General features: G+C 30.2%; 3 protein-coding genes and 1 non-coding gene across 12 annotated transcripts; 2 read left to right on the forward strand and 2 right to left on the reverse strand.

Moving 5' to 3' along the window:
• Window positions 1-752: 752 nt before the first annotated feature.
• On the forward strand, window positions 753-12,253 carry mbc (dedicator of cytokinesis protein myoblast city). Of its 5 annotated transcripts, none has more exons than XM_034323922.2 (22): window positions 756-972; window positions 1,386-1,627; window positions 1,700-2,445; window positions 2,559-2,715; window positions 2,786-2,956; window positions 3,021-3,401; window positions 3,475-3,690; window positions 3,789-4,111; window positions 4,191-4,539; window positions 5,523-5,621; window positions 5,880-6,070; window positions 6,150-6,500; window positions 6,608-6,884; window positions 6,952-7,199; window positions 7,299-7,430; window positions 7,501-7,780; window positions 7,890-8,113; window positions 8,188-8,800; window positions 8,890-8,999; window positions 9,299-9,424; window positions 10,162-10,420; window positions 10,503-12,253. In XM_034323922.2, exons 1-22 carry the CDS (start codon window positions 924-926, stop codon window positions 10,959-10,961), a joined length of 6,003 nt encoding a protein of 2,000 aa, XP_034179813.1. In that variant the 5' UTR covers window positions 756-923; the 3' UTR covers window positions 10,962-12,253. The 5 variants fall into 5 exon arrangements, with proteins under 5 accessions (XP_034179817.1, XP_034179813.1, XP_034179814.1 ...); XM_034323923.2 differs by having other exon boundaries at window positions 2,562-2,715; XM_034323926.2 differs by lacking the exons at window positions 10,162-10,420; window positions 10,503-12,253 and adding an exon at window positions 9,602-9,752 and having other exon boundaries at window positions 753-972.
• A 203-nt stretch (window positions 12,254-12,456) lies between these two features.
• Window positions 12,457-14,536, reverse strand: LOC117604142 (uncharacterized). 5 transcript variants are annotated; one of them, XM_034323932.2, is made up of 5 exons: window positions 14,198-14,536; window positions 13,615-13,967; window positions 13,162-13,533; window positions 12,992-13,069; window positions 12,457-12,821 (listed from the first exon to the last, which is right to left on the reverse strand). In XM_034323932.2, the coding sequence occupies exons 2-5, from the start codon at window positions 13,963-13,965 to the stop codon at window positions 12,729-12,731; spliced, it is 894 nt and encodes a 297-aa protein (XP_034179823.2). In that variant the 5' UTR covers window positions 13,966-13,967; window positions 14,198-14,536; the 3' UTR covers window positions 12,457-12,728. The 5 variants fall into 5 exon arrangements, with proteins under 5 accessions (XP_034179823.2, XP_034179826.2, XP_034179825.2 ...); XM_034323935.2 differs by having other exon boundaries at window positions 12,662-12,922; window positions 12,992-13,083; XM_034323933.2 differs by having other exon boundaries at window positions 12,665-12,922.
• A 131-nt stretch (window positions 14,537-14,667) lies between these two features.
• On the forward strand, window positions 14,668-15,702 carry ATPsynE (ATP synthase, subunit E). The gene is made up of 3 exons (XM_034323941.2): window positions 14,668-14,824; window positions 15,192-15,348; window positions 15,494-15,702. Exons 1-3 carry the CDS (start codon window positions 14,771-14,773, stop codon window positions 15,532-15,534), a joined length of 252 nt encoding a protein of 83 aa, XP_034179832.2. The 5' UTR covers window positions 14,668-14,770; the 3' UTR covers window positions 15,535-15,702.
• Window positions 15,703-16,050: 348 nt separating this feature from the next.
• Window positions 16,051-16,123, reverse strand: TRNAK-UUU (transfer RNA lysine (anticodon UUU)). The gene has a single exon. It is a non-coding gene; the product is annotated as a tRNA-Lys (tRNA).
• Between the last annotated feature and the right edge of the window lie 146 nt (window positions 16,124-16,269).

Here is a 16,269-nt window from a genome sequence, read left to right on the forward strand (position 1 = left end):
GTCTATGATTATGCACATAGTAAACTCGGCCACAGACTAGAGGAATAAAGTTAGTGGCACGAGACGCCAGAGAGCGATCTTAAAGCCCATAACTATCGTTCATGTGAGATAGAAGGTAGACGAATTGGCAAGGTGCATTTAAATGTTGGCGGCAGTATGAACCGATGTTAGTGAGGAGGACAAACAGGGGGCTGAAGTAATGCCGACGAGGCGGTTCCGGCCTTCCTGGTCCTATATATATTATTGATAAAGGGTAAGTACGAGGGGGTGGTTTTTAGTGGGTATCAGGAGTCCCACACTACCGGGCGGGCACTCTCAGCCCGGTGTGCATAAAGCATTTTCCACCCCCTTGGCACAAAAAAAAAAAAAAAAAAAAAAAAAAAATTAAAGGGGAGCCGGAGGTATCTTTCTAAAGATTTCCACATCGTAAAATAAAAAAAAAAAGGGATTTAGGGGACATCGCAGGATGTAATGGTTGCGGGGATGTAAGGAATGCTGGCATGTGAGGGATGCAGGGATATAAAGAAAGCAGGTTGTAAGAGATATAGGCATAATTAATGAACTATTTACTTGAAAAAGTTTTATTCTTTCTCGAATATAAAAGTGTCTCCTGTGAATTAGGCATAATGCTTGTTGGCTCGAGTGTCATATGTATTTGTATGTATACGTCGGTGGAGCATAGATGCCTATGCGGTGGAGTGCTCTACTTGTAGACCTAACTTCACCTGGGGGTATCTGGGCTCCCCAATTCATTCCCCCTCAAGAACAATGGCATGTCCAATCTTTTTCTATCTGTAATCACTTCTTTCCTCTGTTGCGTATTACAGTTAAATGTCAAGATAAAGGTGTCGTATTTTGCTCGCACAACAAACGGGCGAATCGAAATGTAATTAGTGTACATATATTGTTGGAACAAATTTTCAATGAAAATAACAATGGCATGGACACAGGTCAAAGAACAGCTAGGAGTAGGTAAGAAATAATTTGTCAAAGGTTATTAATTTAGCCTTTATAAAGCCTAACATCCTGGGAGGTGCCCCAGCAAGATAATGTTTTAAGTTTTAGTTTTTGTTTTGCGCGCGAAACGTCAATGTATAATCATTTTACTATATCTTTATTATTACAAAACCCTTCCATATACATAAATATGAGTTTTGTATTATATTACATTATATTATTCAACAGTACTTAATTGAATTGTACATATTGTTAAAGTAATTTATAGTTTTTTATAATGTTATCGTTTACATAATAATTACATGACATACATTATGTTTTTGATATTACATAATATATTTGTAATAATTAATAGTTAATAAAATGTTTATTCTTTCCATTTCAGTTTCTGATTTGTTATATATGTATAATTAATTTTCATTATCTAGCTATCCATACTTTTATACATGGAAATCCTCATGCATTAAGATTAACTGTTGGAGAAATAGTATATATATTAGAAGAATGTGGAGATTGGTATTATGGACGCAATAAATTTAGAGGAACATATGGAATGTTTCCAAAATCTTACATACATGTTCTGCAACAATCAGCTAATATGGATTGTTTGATACATGAAATTACAAACGTCTTAAGAGAATGGGGACACCATTGGAAACATTTATATGTGGTCTGTGTCATCAAATAGTTATAAAATCATGGTTGATAACTAAATGATTAATATAATTTCTTTTATGTACAGATTCATTCAGAACATTTTAGAACAATGCAACAACAAATTCTAGAATTAATAGGATATAGAAGTAAAATTTTAAGTGGCACATTGACAGTGGATGAATTAAAAGATATGAAAAGATTAGCCACAGCTAAAATTGATACTGGTAATCAGTTGTTAGGAATGGATATGGTTGTTCGTGATGATCATGGAAATGTTCTTAACCCTGAAGAGACAAGTACAGTTCAATTATATTATCACCATGAAACAGCTGCAGAAAGAATAAGAAAGGCAGCTAATGACACGAAGAAAAAGCCTTCTAAACCACAAGCACCTGTATATTCACATATATTTTTTGTTAGTGTGAGAAATTTTGTATGTAAAATAGCAGAGGATGTTGAATTATTATTAACTTTATATGATGGTCGTGAAATGAAAGCAATTACTGAAAATTACGTGGTATCATGGAGTAAGGAAGGACTTGCCAAAGACGTAGATCAACTTCACAATCTTCGTGTTTTATTTACAGACCTTGGCTCTAGAGATTTAGCCAGAGATAAAGTTTATTTAGCTTGTTATGTTATTAGGATAGGAGGTATGGAAGCTAAAGATATTGATCACCGGCGTTCAAGCGTTGCACAAACAAATAAAAAAATTAAAAACACTGAAAATATGCGGAGACCATTTGGTGTAGCAGCAATGGATATTACTTTATATATTGCTGGTAAACTTGAAGGTGACTCAGATCACCATCACTTTATTCCATTTGTACAGTAAGTGTAATACTTTTATTACATCTTGTATTATAAACATGTATTCATAAGAAACTTCTTATGAATACAATTAAAATGAATCTGTTTTGTTGGTTTTTTAATTATTGTTTCAGATGTTGTGAGAAAGAAAGTTTAGATGGCACATTACGTAGAATTCTTTCCCAAAAAGAGACAAATATTCAAAAAAGTAATAATGGTAATAGTGGCAGCTTTGGAGGTGGTCAGGGATTATGGGCTAGCTTGAAGTTACTTAGAGGAGATCCTAAACAAGTAAATCTTAATAAAAAAAAAGAATAGTTAAAAATACATTTCATGATATTTATAGATAATTAATACTTAGGTACGAGATGAAAACCCCCATTTAGTACTTGGTAATGTTGCAATTGCAAGAAAAATGGGATTCCCAGAAGTTATTTTGCCAGGTGATGTGAGAAATGATTTATACCTGACATTAATTAGTGGTGAATTTAATAAAGGATCAAAGTCCACGGATAAAAATGTCGAAGTTACGGTTAGTATTATTTTAAAAATTAATGAAATGTTTAAAAGTATGTTATTACTTAATTTCTTGATAGGTTAAAGTATGTAACGAATGCGGTGTACCAATACCAGGAGTTATGACACTGGGTGGTGGAACTTCACCCATCGACGAATATCATAGTGTTATTTATTATCATGAAGATAAACCTAGATGGTGTGAAACTTTCAAAATTGCTGTACCTATTGAAGAATTTAAACAGGCTCATTTGAAATTTACGTTTAAACATCGCAGTTCAAATGAAGCAAAAGATAAATCTGAAAAACCTTTTGCCTTAAGTTATGTAAAATTAATGCAACGTAATGGAACAACATTACAAGATATACAACATGAGTTATTAGTCTATAAGTTAGACCAAAAAAAGTATGAGGAAACTGATATTTCATATTTGAAACTGCCATCAACGAGGGGTGAATTGGTAAATCGATATTAAAATTAAATCATTTTTATTTATAAGTTTGGCAAAATTCGATAATTAATTCTTTATATAGGTTGAACTAAATGTTGAAAAAAAGCCAACATTAGGATCTTTTACTTTAAGTAGTAAAGATAGTTTTTTGATAGCAACTAATATTTGTTCAACAAAATTAACACAAAATGTAGATTTGTTAGGTTTGTTGAACTGGGCATCACATAATACTGACTTAAAAGAATCTTTAGCTGCCTTGATGAAGGTTGATGGTGAAGAAGTAGTAAAGTTTTTACAGGTTTGTATACTTTTTTATATCACATAATATACTTATAAAAATTAATAGATAAGATTTTCATACATCTAGCATTACTACTAATATCATCCTTCCTTCAGGACGTTTTAGATGCCTTATTTAATATACTAATGAGTAATTCAGACAGTGATGTTTATGATGATATGGTATTTGAATGTTTGCTCTATATTATTGGTTTAGTGTCTGATAGAAAATATCAACACTTCCAACCAGTATTGGATTTATATATTTCTGAAAGTTTCTCTGCAACACTAGCGTATAAAAAATTAATAGCAGTATTACGTAAACGCATAGATAATGCAACTAATAATGATGGGCAAGAACGTGATATACTTCTTAAAACAATGAAAAGCCTTCAGTATTGTATGAGATTTGTTGTAGAATCTCGTCTTTTATTCACTGAGTACGTATGTTTCGTTACTAATTCTATTAGATTCTTTTTAAACGATTCCTTTTTCTTTTAAATATTTATTTTACAATAGGTTAAATCAAGATGAAGAAGAATTTTCTCAAACGTTAACAGAATTATTAAAATCTATTGTTGAACTTATGAGACATGAAACGGATAGTACTTTATTGGTTCAAGGAGCATGCCTTAAATATTTACCAACTACTATACCTCATTTATTACGAGTCTATAGTGGCAAACAATTGAGTACAATTTTGACTGACTTATTAATTACTTTGCCATCAGGAAGATTGACTAAACAGAAAATGATGACAGTAAACGATATTGTTCACAGTCCTCTTTTTCTGAATGCAGAATGTAGAGCAATTTTATTACCTCGAATTACTATTTTGGTTCGAGATTTATTGGAAGCTAAAGAAGAGGTAAGATACACGATGTTATGAAATATAATGATTATCATTTAAGATTTCATGTGAAGAAAATGAAAATAACTAAATCTATCGATTGTAATATGTATTTTTTCAAATATGAAATTCATTTCTGAGTAATTTGATACGTTTTTATTAAAGCTCCGTTCATGTTAATGTTAACATAATATAGTAAAGCTTGGGATCACGTGTATGTACGTCTTATATTTAGGGCATTATAAATTTCATGTATCATTTTTGTCGCGATTGTTATAGTCAAAATGTGAACGGAGCTTTTTATTTGCGTTTAAAATTTTCTTACATGAACTTACGAATAGTGTCATTATTTGTGCTTTCCGTGCAGCCTGACATCCTTCCGCCACGCACTTTTCTATGAATCTCATCAATCTTGCGTTTTTCCCCTTAAACAGGATGTCTTTATTTTGTAGTATATTTAATTGATTTTAGTCATATTAACACTATAAATTTAAAGTAGTACAAAAACATTGATGTATTTTTTGTTTATGAAATGAAAGACATCCTTTGTAAAGTTTGAGTACAGCATGAAAATTAAATTGCATTGTTATACTTTGATATAGCATGATACAGCGTATCATAAATTGATACGTTTAATTTATCTGAATAAATCCATAAAATATAAATCATTATTCATGTGTCTGTCTCTTCATTTTGATTAGATCATAAAAAAACATTTATCATTAGAATAACTTTTTAGTCACATCTTGAAGGGCATTGGCAATCTTTTGTAGAAATTCTTGTATTTAATGTAGTTTCTTTGCCCTTTTACAACTATTGTTCTATTGCTTTAAGCACTGCATCCTTCTTGCATGCAGGTTTATAACACAATTTGTCTTAGGTGATGAGCAGTATTAAGGGAATAACTTTATTTATATGCATAAATTGGCATTATATTCTAACTAACATAGGGCTGTTTCATTTTTTGTGTTTGGTTTGGTTTTGGTTATTGACCTATAAAGGGGCTCTCAAGTACGCCTGGAAAAAGCGTGGCGAAGGTAGCCAGGCTGCTCGGCGAAAATCGGCATCGGCTCAACCAACACCGCGGCTACTCTGAAGAGGTAATTGTTGAAATATACACGGTGAATTTGAATGCATTATTTGCAAGATAATTTTGGATCGATATGGAAATTAACATGTGATGTATTGATTCATCTGTAATAAATATTTTACATTAAATTTCCAGGAATGCTGTTAACATTGCTATCTTGTTTAATTATTTTTTTTTTTTTTTAATTATGTTCACGAAGATACTTATTAAAGATATGTAATAATGTTAATAATAGGAAGAAACGCATTTTTATTTTATGTTGATATAGGTAGAATTGTGTGTCAAGATATTATCTGACATCCTGGAATTAACATTTAGAAAAGATATAGGAAATACAGTACAGGATGTAAAGGAAATTATGCTCACTGCCTTGAGAACTATTATACAAACTGTTATATCAATGGACAGAGAAAATCCGCTAGTAGGAAATTTAGTTTCAGTTATGTTAGCAATATTCAGGTAAAAAAAATAGATATTAAACTACAGGTATATGTATAATGTTAAGAGAAAATGATATCTAACAGTGTATGCATTTCAGACAAATGACACAACAACATTATGAAATTTATATACATCATTTTAGAACTAAATTTGATTTGCTTGATTTCCTTATGGAAATATTATTAGTGTTCAAAGATTTAGTGTCAAAAAGCGTGTTTCCAGGAGATTGGTGTGAAATGATTATGCTTCAAAATAGTATTATTTTAAAATCATTACGTTACTTCTCGGGCACTATCAGGGATTATTTCTTTACCGAGTTTGAACAGCAAGCTTGGTCTAACTTTTTTCATTGTGCAATTGCATTCCTGACACAACCAGCTTTACAATTGGAGATATTTACGCCATCAAAGCGTAATCGTATTGTTTCTCGTTACAATGATATGCGCAGGTACAGATTTATATAAATATTCTTTGAACTTTTAAGTATATTTAATTTGCAACGAAAATGAACGGTATGGATGTTGTTAAACTTTACTTCTTTTTTGTTGTTTATAGAGAAACTGCGTTTGAAATACGGTCAATGTGGTTTAATTTGGGACAACATAAAATATTGTTTGTTCCTTCTCTGGTTGGAGCAATATTAGAAATGGCACTAATTCCAGAGAGTGAATTAAGAAAAGCAACCATTCCTATATTTTTTGACATGATGCAATGTGAATTTTATAGCTCGCGTATCACTGAAGGATATGGTGATACAAAAAGAGATCCTGCTCATATAAAAGCTAATTTTATAGAATATGAAAACGAAATGATCGCGAAATTGGATATTTTGGTATGACATGTTCATTATAAACATGCTTATTTGTTTATTGAAATATATTTACATAATATCGTAACAGGTTGAGGGAGGAAGAGGAGACGAACAATTTCGTTCACTTTGGATTCAAGTAATGGGTAATCTATGTGAAAAGCACTCAACTATGCGGGAACAAGGATTACGCTTTGTTGATACCGTAGCTAAACTCATGGAACGTTTATTACAATATCGCGATATTATTCATGCTGAATCACAGGAACACAGAATGTTATGTATCGTGAACTTATTAGAATTTTATTCTGAAATAAACAGGGAAGAAATGTATATTAGGTAATCAATACTTTTCTGATAAAGAATTAATTTACTTGAAATATTTTCAGAGGCAATCAGGAAATTCTTTTATTAATGTTGTTACGTTTTATGCTATAGATACGTAAACAAACTGTGTGAGCTACATTTAGAATGTGACAATTACACTGAAGCAGCATACTCCTTGAAATTACATAGTCAATTATTAGCCTGGAGTGATCAACCGTTGCCACCGCTCTTAAAATCACACAGGTATATTTATTAGGTTGTTTCATGTAATAATTTGATGAAAAATTTATAATTAAAATATTTTAAATTTTAGATATTTATCATGCCAAACGCATCGTGAATTAAAAGAAGCATTGTACAATGATATGATTGAATATTTTGACAAAGGTAAAATGTGGGAATGCGCGCTCGCAGTCTGTAAAGAATTAGTTGCACAATACGAAGAAGAAACTTTTGATTATTTACAACTTTCAACGTTATTAAGACGCATGGCTAAATTTTATGACTCTATAATAAAACAATTAAGACCTGAACCTGAATATTTTAAAGTTGCCTATTATGGTCGAGGACATCCAGCATTTTTGCAAAATAAGGTATTTCATGTAAAATTAACACATACGTTAATATATATATATATATATATATGTGCATTCCTATCGATTATTTAGATCTTATGTTATGTAAGATATTTATTTATTGTAGATATTTATTTATCGTGGCAAAGAATATGAACGCCTTAGTGATTTTTGTTCACGAACTTTAAATCAATTACCAAATGCAGAACAAATGAATAAGTTGTCTCCTCCTACTCCAGAAATATTGGAATCCAATAATCAATATGTTCAAATTAACAAGGTAGATCCATTAATGGACGAGAAGAGGCATCGGTTTAGCGGAAAGCCTATAACAGCAGAAGCAGTATTAAGGTGAAAATGCAATATAGTATTTATAGCAAGTTATTATCATGAAATTAAAATTTTATTTCAAAATTATATTTAAGGTATCATCGAGTGAATGATGTACAACGTTTTCGGTTTTCAAGACCAGCACCAAAGAAAGATATAAACATTGCTGTTGGAAATTCTACTAACAAAGAAAAAGAAACAAATGTCGTTAACAATAATGAATTTGCTTCATTGTGGCTAGAAAGAACAGTACTTGTTACAAGTCATCCTTTACCAGGCATTCTCAGATGTTTTCCTGTCACATCCAGTGAAACTTACTTAGTCAGTCCTCTTCGTAATGCGATTGAAACGATGGAAGCTACAAATACTGCATTAAGAGATTTGATTATAGCACACAAAGCTGATAATAGTCTTCAATTACATCCACTTAGTATGAAACTCAATGGTATACTGGACCCTGCGGTAATGGGCGGTATCGACAATTATGAGAAAGCATTTCTCAATGTCGAATACCGAACTTCTCATCCCGAAGAGAGTTCTGATCTTTTAAAGTTAGAAGGATTGATTGCTGAACAAATTCCATTGTTAGGTATCGGCGTTCAGTTACATAAAGCACGTGCTCCTCCTGATTTGACTCCGTTTCACCAACGTTTAGAACAATGTTTTACATCATTGAAAAATCATGTTGAGGCAAAATATGGGAAAAGGGTAATTTAAGTTATTGATGAATAAAATATCTAATTCAAGGAAACAATTTAATTAAGGAAGAAATTAATCGTTGTATCTATTGCTTATAGACATGTGATTTACAAATTGAGACTTTAACTCATACTGTAACAATGCGAAGAACACAAGCTTCGAGAGGCGATAATCATCGTTTATCGGAGTCAAATATAACGAATTCAGAGTAAGTAATAATTCTTGTAGGTAACACTATTTGCTGCAAATATTGCTATTATTTGTACTAACATTAATTTCACTCATGTTATCACAATCATTCAATTACGTTGGCTTTGGTATGGGATTATAAATTTATTTATTTTTAAATATTATTTGTGTAGTATTGTGAATATTGGTATGCATGTAAAAATAAAATCGACCTAAAAATTAGGACACATAGTTTATGTAAAAAGGAATAGAACAGTCTATATAAATACCTCCAATATTGTTTATTATATGTGATTACTTCATAATTATCTCGTTCAGCTGTGGAACTCACTCCAGGGTATCCTCTCTTACGAGATCCCAAGTTGCAACATTCAAGTCGCTCGCATCATTCAATTTTAACAACAATACACCCTCATCTGGTACTCAAAACATCAGTTTATCAAGGTAAAAGCATTAGGACAGTAATGTAAGAAAGTAGATATGTATGTGAACATATTAGTAGTCATGTACCACGTATTAACTAATCAATGTATATCAATTTTCAACTTTCTTCTATAATTCTATAATCCTTTATTCCTATATTCACGAATGAATATTAGAATAATTTATGTATGATTTCAGGAATTTTGCTGTTGGATCTGATAAACATAATATCCTATTATCCTTCCTTCGCACCTAGCATTTTTTGTATATGTACACATGTGTATATACATATACAATTTTTGTTGCGTTTAATGCTTTATGTTATACATATCGTAATTTCTCTAAGTTAATATGTTGATTAATTTATTTTATTGTTGAAAGTTATGCTTGGTTCTGTTTTTTTGAAAAAATTTTTTTAAGCAAATGTTATTTTTTAAAATATGCTATTAACAAAAAAATAAAAATATTAAAATAGCTACATATGTACATGTATGTTACTAAAATTATATTTGTATATATTACACTATTTTCTTTCATTCTTTTGTGCTATTCTTTATCTGCATGATATTATTTCTTTTATATCACTTTTTATACTACCGTATTTGCTCCTGAATAAAATATCTTCAATAACACAACCGCTTGTCCTACTAAATAGGTAAATAACGAGCTATATATTTGTACAATATTAGTTCCGTTATTATTAATCGTTTAAATATTCTAATGAAATAATATTAACAATAATGTATATTGATACGCAGGAACGCTTCGATACGGTCACATATCCTATCAACAGCATCTCTACAAAAAGCATTAGCAAGCTCAAGTCCAGGGACGAATAAGAAGAAGGATTCGAAACGAAGAAATTCACGAAAAAGTGATTCAGCTGCGTCTACAAAAAGTGATCAACCAACAAGTCAGTGGTATACTACAACAGATTTACCACAAACCACATCGACTCCTGTTATTCCGTTAATGTCCAGTTATCCTAGTACTCCAGTATTTGAACTCCGTCAAGAGGTAAAACATTAAGGTTTTTAAGCATGATTAATGGTAATAGAACAAGAAGAAAAAAAATGGAAAAGATACAATTTTTGTGCAGCTAACACCAAAGCGTCCTTTAAGATCAGAAGTAGAGAAAGAAAGAAGAATAAGTAACCGTTTATCTGGGCAATCTCAACATTATTTAAGAAATATAAATAATGGAATAGATTCAAATAGTTTAGGAAAAGGGAACAGAGATAGTATTGGTACTACAGATAGTACAGCGTCTGAAGATGATCTACCACCACCTTTACCTGTGAAAACACGCGAAGCTGATTATTGTAACCTGCCAGAGGAATTATCTGCTAACTATTGTGGAACGGGAAGTATAAATAGTTTAAACCGATCTTTAGGACAGTGGTCAAAAAGCAAACTTCCAACTCCTACAGACGATCTTGACGTTCAAACGAAGCCTCCAACACCACCACCTAAACCAAAAAGACCACCTTATAGCTTAAATAAACTCTTGCTTTCTTCTGATATAGACAAGTTTAGTCAAGATCCGTCCGTAACTTGATCTAAATTATTTTATGATCATTTGTCTTGCCAGTACGTTGAAAGCTGCATATAATAATATTTATATATAACATTCACTTTACAATAGGAAGTTAGAAAGTTACCATCCCTTTGTACCTTTTTTGTATAAGCAGAATAATATGTACTAATGCTAAACAAACACCAACAAGTTGGGTAACACATTTGTGTTAAAATTGCATGAATAATGTGTTCACTCAATTGTGATGTTACTCAGCTTATCTATACTATATATTATAATCTATACACTAATAATATTATAACATTTGCCTTTAGTCCATCCAGTGGAGAAATGGATAAGCGATATATATCATTAATGGACTGGTGATAAAAGTATAAACATATTTTTAAAAATTTACAATTTTTATATATTTAACCAGAAATACGTTTCTATCGCAAATTTTTTTATAAACTCATTTATAAAATATAAATTTGAGATTTCTTCGTATATACAAGCATCAATTAATATACTGTAAGCATATGTAAATCACAATATCATTCACATTGAAATTTTTAATTCATTAAGGATTTTACTCTCTCTCTATGAGACGCACATATAAAGTATGCATAATATACATAGTAAAGAGTTAATATCATAGTTTTAATCATACTTCTATAGATTTTTATATTACATGTTTATATAATTTTCCTATATAATAATTTTTAACAAATTGTTATTGTTGCTGTTGCTATTTCTTATATTAATCGAAAAATTTAGAAACCTGCTTCTGGATTTCAAATACTTGTCCAGCATCTGCTTTTGATTGTTGGTTTTGAACTACATATTTAATTTTATTTTTCATAAAGTAATATCATCAATGTTTAATTATTATCCAAGCATTACCAATGTATTGTGATTTAATATATTAAGGAAGGATTTGTTTTATATAGCAGTTGACCTAGAGATACCTATAGACTTATAAAATGTTAAATTATTTGAAGATTGGAAATAATTTTATATAAGTTTAAAGCATAATCGAATCATCAGTTGCATATTTGATATATAGTAAAATAATGTATACATCAGTGACTTTATATTGCATTTTATATCGATATATACACCATGACATTATTTTACAATGAAACAGATTTTAATGTATTATTACAAATTTATATAAATTTATTATAAAACATTACATCAATAATAACACCATTACATTTTTAGTATATTTAATATATGTATAACAAATTTATAGTATCAAATCAAACAAAATATTATATATCACTTTTTTCGCAATCATCACATGAGTCTCATACCAAAGAGATTAGTGCTTTATTTATTTTATTTACTTAGTAAGTTGTATGTATCATTTAAGAAATGTTATATAACATATATTTCTAACAAAGAAAAGCAAACAAAATCAATCATTTTTTTGTTCTTTTTATTAATAATGAATGGAACATAATTATACACATATAGTTTTAGTTCGCTCTTTAAATTTTACAGTTGATAAAAAAAACAAAGTATGTAGTGAATATTTAATGTGCCATTTGTTTCTTTTCCAATGTTTATAAAAATTATTGCATTTAACTTACGGATTACTGTAATAACGTTAAATGTCAAAATTGGAATTTATTCGATGTTGTATACAATACATAGTTATTTCTGTACACATTTTATTATTTATTTACTAATGCAATTCTGTACCTTTTCGCTTTTATATTTAATATATTAAGATATCATATATTTATAATAAAAAAGTTATGTTGTCGCATATACTGATAAAAATTTGATTTCCGTATAATACTTCTATGAGAGTATACATGAATTCTCTACTGCATCCCCCTCTTTAACATTGGGATTTGCGTGTGCTGTTTGCGTACTTCCCTGTCCATTTATAGGCTTTTTGAAAGTGGAAAATATTATTAATTTCATCCGTTGTTAAAATCCAAGTATTAAAACAAATTTCTCACCAATGTTGCATTTTGCTGGTAACTTTCATTCTGTTTATATTTCAACAAAAAAAATCTTATTGTTACTTTATATTTAAAAAAAGTTATTTAGAATCGTACCGAATGTTCTGGTGTATCAACGTATCTTAAATCCGGATAAACTCGGTCACAGGTAGTGGGTAATGGTGCAGTAGGAAACTACAAAAAAATTTCTATAATTATTCTTTTAATCTCTTTTTGTTAACTATAATAAAGTAATACTGAATATAAATATGATATAAATAACATACGTTGCATTTATTTGTTTCCTGTCTTTTCTTACTTGAAGGATTGTTTCTTGGACAACAGTAATTGAAGTGATGAAGTTCATTACAAACTGAACATTTGAAATTCCAAGCAGGACAACAATTGAAAGGATGTTTTTGTTTACATCTCCAACAGTACGAGTTTCCCTTTTTCTGCTTAGTATCTTCTGAGGAAGCTTGTTGTGTTTGTGTTATAACAACATTATGTTCGTTGTACATTGACACTAATTTTGGCAAATCAAGATTTTGTACTTCAAACAACTTTTTCCTGAGTACTTTATCGGTTAAATTGGCAACTACTTTATCTCTAATTAAACTGTCTGTCAACTTCCCAAAATTACAAGTTTCTGCCTTCCTCTGTAAACAAATATTAGTTGATGTAGTTTACATAAATATAAAAAAAAAAGAAGTACATGGAACTTTGTAAGATTAACTCACTTTTAAGTCAGTAATATAAGCTTCAATAGATTCATTTCTTTGTTTGTGCCTAGTAAAAAAGTTATATCTAGCCTCAACTTCATTTACAGGATTAAAGAATCTATCAAGCTTTGCTAGTAATGCATATATATTATCTCTATCTGCTACATTTTCAAAAACCATTTTCTGTATAACATTTAGACCAACTTCTCCTATGTAGTTTCTCAGAAGATAAGCTTTTATATCTTGGGATTTATCAATGAAGTTACTAAGTTCCAAGAAGATCATAAAATCTTTCTTCCATCTCATCCAATTTTCAGCCATATTTCCTTTGTTGGATAATGGACCCGGAGGTTTTATGGTGCCTTCCATTCCTTTAAATATATAATTGAATCATATAAAAAGGTGTTTGCAAAAATTCAATTTCCTTTTATCATGATTACATTGTTTTCATTAATGATAAAATATATAATCTTATCAACCTATTTATTGTAAAAGAATGATTACTGGTTTACAATTATACATATATGTTTTCAGTATAAATTAAATTTAAAACTACAGTTTTTTAAGTAAATCTAATTAAATTTTAATAAATTTGACTTACCTGACTTTAAAAAAACTTGTATTAAAGTTAATTAGAGTAGATCTTCTATATAATAACTGTTCGTAATAACAGAGCTTCTCATATGATATGTTGTCTTGAATAAGAGGGATTCCCACAGTTTCTCAGCATGACACAGTATACTAATGACGTAAAAACTCATTGGTCAATTTAATAAGAGACCGTTGCGCTATCTCATTTCATTTCATTATAGGTTTCCCCATTTAGAGGTGGCGTACTCTAGGGACTTTGCATCTGTCCCTTTTTAAATTTAATTCTTTACCGCGCCATTTTCAATTTACATTATTCTGCTTTTCGTGTTACATTTTTCCTTTGCTCGTTACATTTTCTTTCCTTACATTATTTCCATACTTTTTATTCCTTTTCCCTGTCTATCTCTTGCGCCCCCTTTTAGTCGCCTCTTACGACAGGCAGGGGATACCGTGGCTGTATTCTAAACCCCCCAGCCACAGGGGGACCGTTGCGCTATCTACGGAAAGTTTTAGATTAATATCTAGAATAGGATGGTATTGCTGCATAAACTGTTGTTGGACGCAGTATTGTGATATTAGCAACATGTCGGCCATCGCAGCAGGTGCCAAGCCTTTACACATCTCTCCTTTAATTAAAGTGAGCATCACTTTTTTTCTGTAATCATTTGTCAAGTGTACTATATTTTAATGTTCATCTGTCATTTGTGTCACATGTATTATGATATTCTTTTGTTCTTCATATGAATGTGTTCTCGAGCAAGTGCTTCCAGTTAATTACATAATTTTCATAAAATTAAAGAAGTAATTTTTTGTTAACATTCATTAATATAAGTAATATTTTGAAAAAAATTTGTTTCTTATCTAACAGACTTTGTAATAGTTCATATTGAACAAGATTTACATATTAGTAATCTCCTTTATTGAATAAAGTAGATGAGTTTATAACAGTCACATTTTCATGTCTTAATATGTATGGGTGTCTTTTAACAATAATATTTTGTTAGGTTTCCAGATGGAGTCTATTATTACTTGGTGTTGTTTATGGAACAATTCATCAGAAAAGGTTTGAGAAGAAAGAAGCAGTTCTTCGCGAAGAAGAACTTAGATTGAAACCTATCAGAGAGGCTAAACTGGCAGAAGAAAGAAAGATTCAACAAGAAGGTAAAAAATATAAGAATAATTACCAACAATTAATGAATTTAATAAATTTCATTTTTTGAATAAATATATGGGAGTATCTATAGTAAATAATATAAATAAGATGTTAAAATTTTATATTATAAATGTGTGTACATTTTTGTTTCAGCTGAACGACAGATGATAATAGATTGGGAAGGAAAAAAATAAAAAGAAATCACATCATTATTAGTACACATATGTATCATCAATAAATTAATATCAATTATTTTCTAAACAGAAAGTCAAGTATGGAAGCTTTTGTTTAAAATCTACAGTAGATATTAAACATACATTTTTCTTTGTATATGTATATGAAATAAAGTGAGTTATGATATACTAAGTTATACCGTAGTTCACCTACCTAAGTTATTCAGAGTCCATAACTACGAAAAGACCAGTTTTCGTTCTTCGCGCATCTCCAGTGCGCATCTTCGCCCTGATTGGCGTTACTCCCAAACGAAGTAGAAAGCGATTAGCGGAGAGCTCGCTGCGTTCCCCCACCATCTTCCAACCTGCGCGTCGCAGTTATGGACTCTGGTGAACTGTGGTATATATAATATATCTATGCATTCTTAATATAATATTCAAATTTGTTAAGTACTTACTTTTTATCCTTAAGTAAATATTGTTGAAGTGTAATTTATTTAAAGTGTAATTTTTACTGTATGAAGAAAAAAAAATAATCGCCCGAACAGGGACTCGAACCCTGGACCCTCAGATTAAAAGTCTGATGCTCTACCGACTGAGCTATCCGGGCGCTCGAAACTAAGGATCTTAAAATACATGGATACCGTTAAATATTTTATTACTAAACTATTCACATATTACTATTCAATATATAATTCTTTTAAAAAAAATTACATTTAACGATGCGCTAAAACATTTATTTTATTTTTATAACAC

The sequence above is a fragment of the Osmia lignaria genome, chromosome 11 (assembly GCF_051020975.1).
Source record: "Osmia lignaria lignaria isolate PbOS001 chromosome 11, iyOsmLign1, whole genome shotgun sequence".
Lineage (NCBI taxonomy): Eukaryota > Metazoa > Arthropoda > Insecta > Hymenoptera > Megachilidae > Osmia > Osmia lignaria.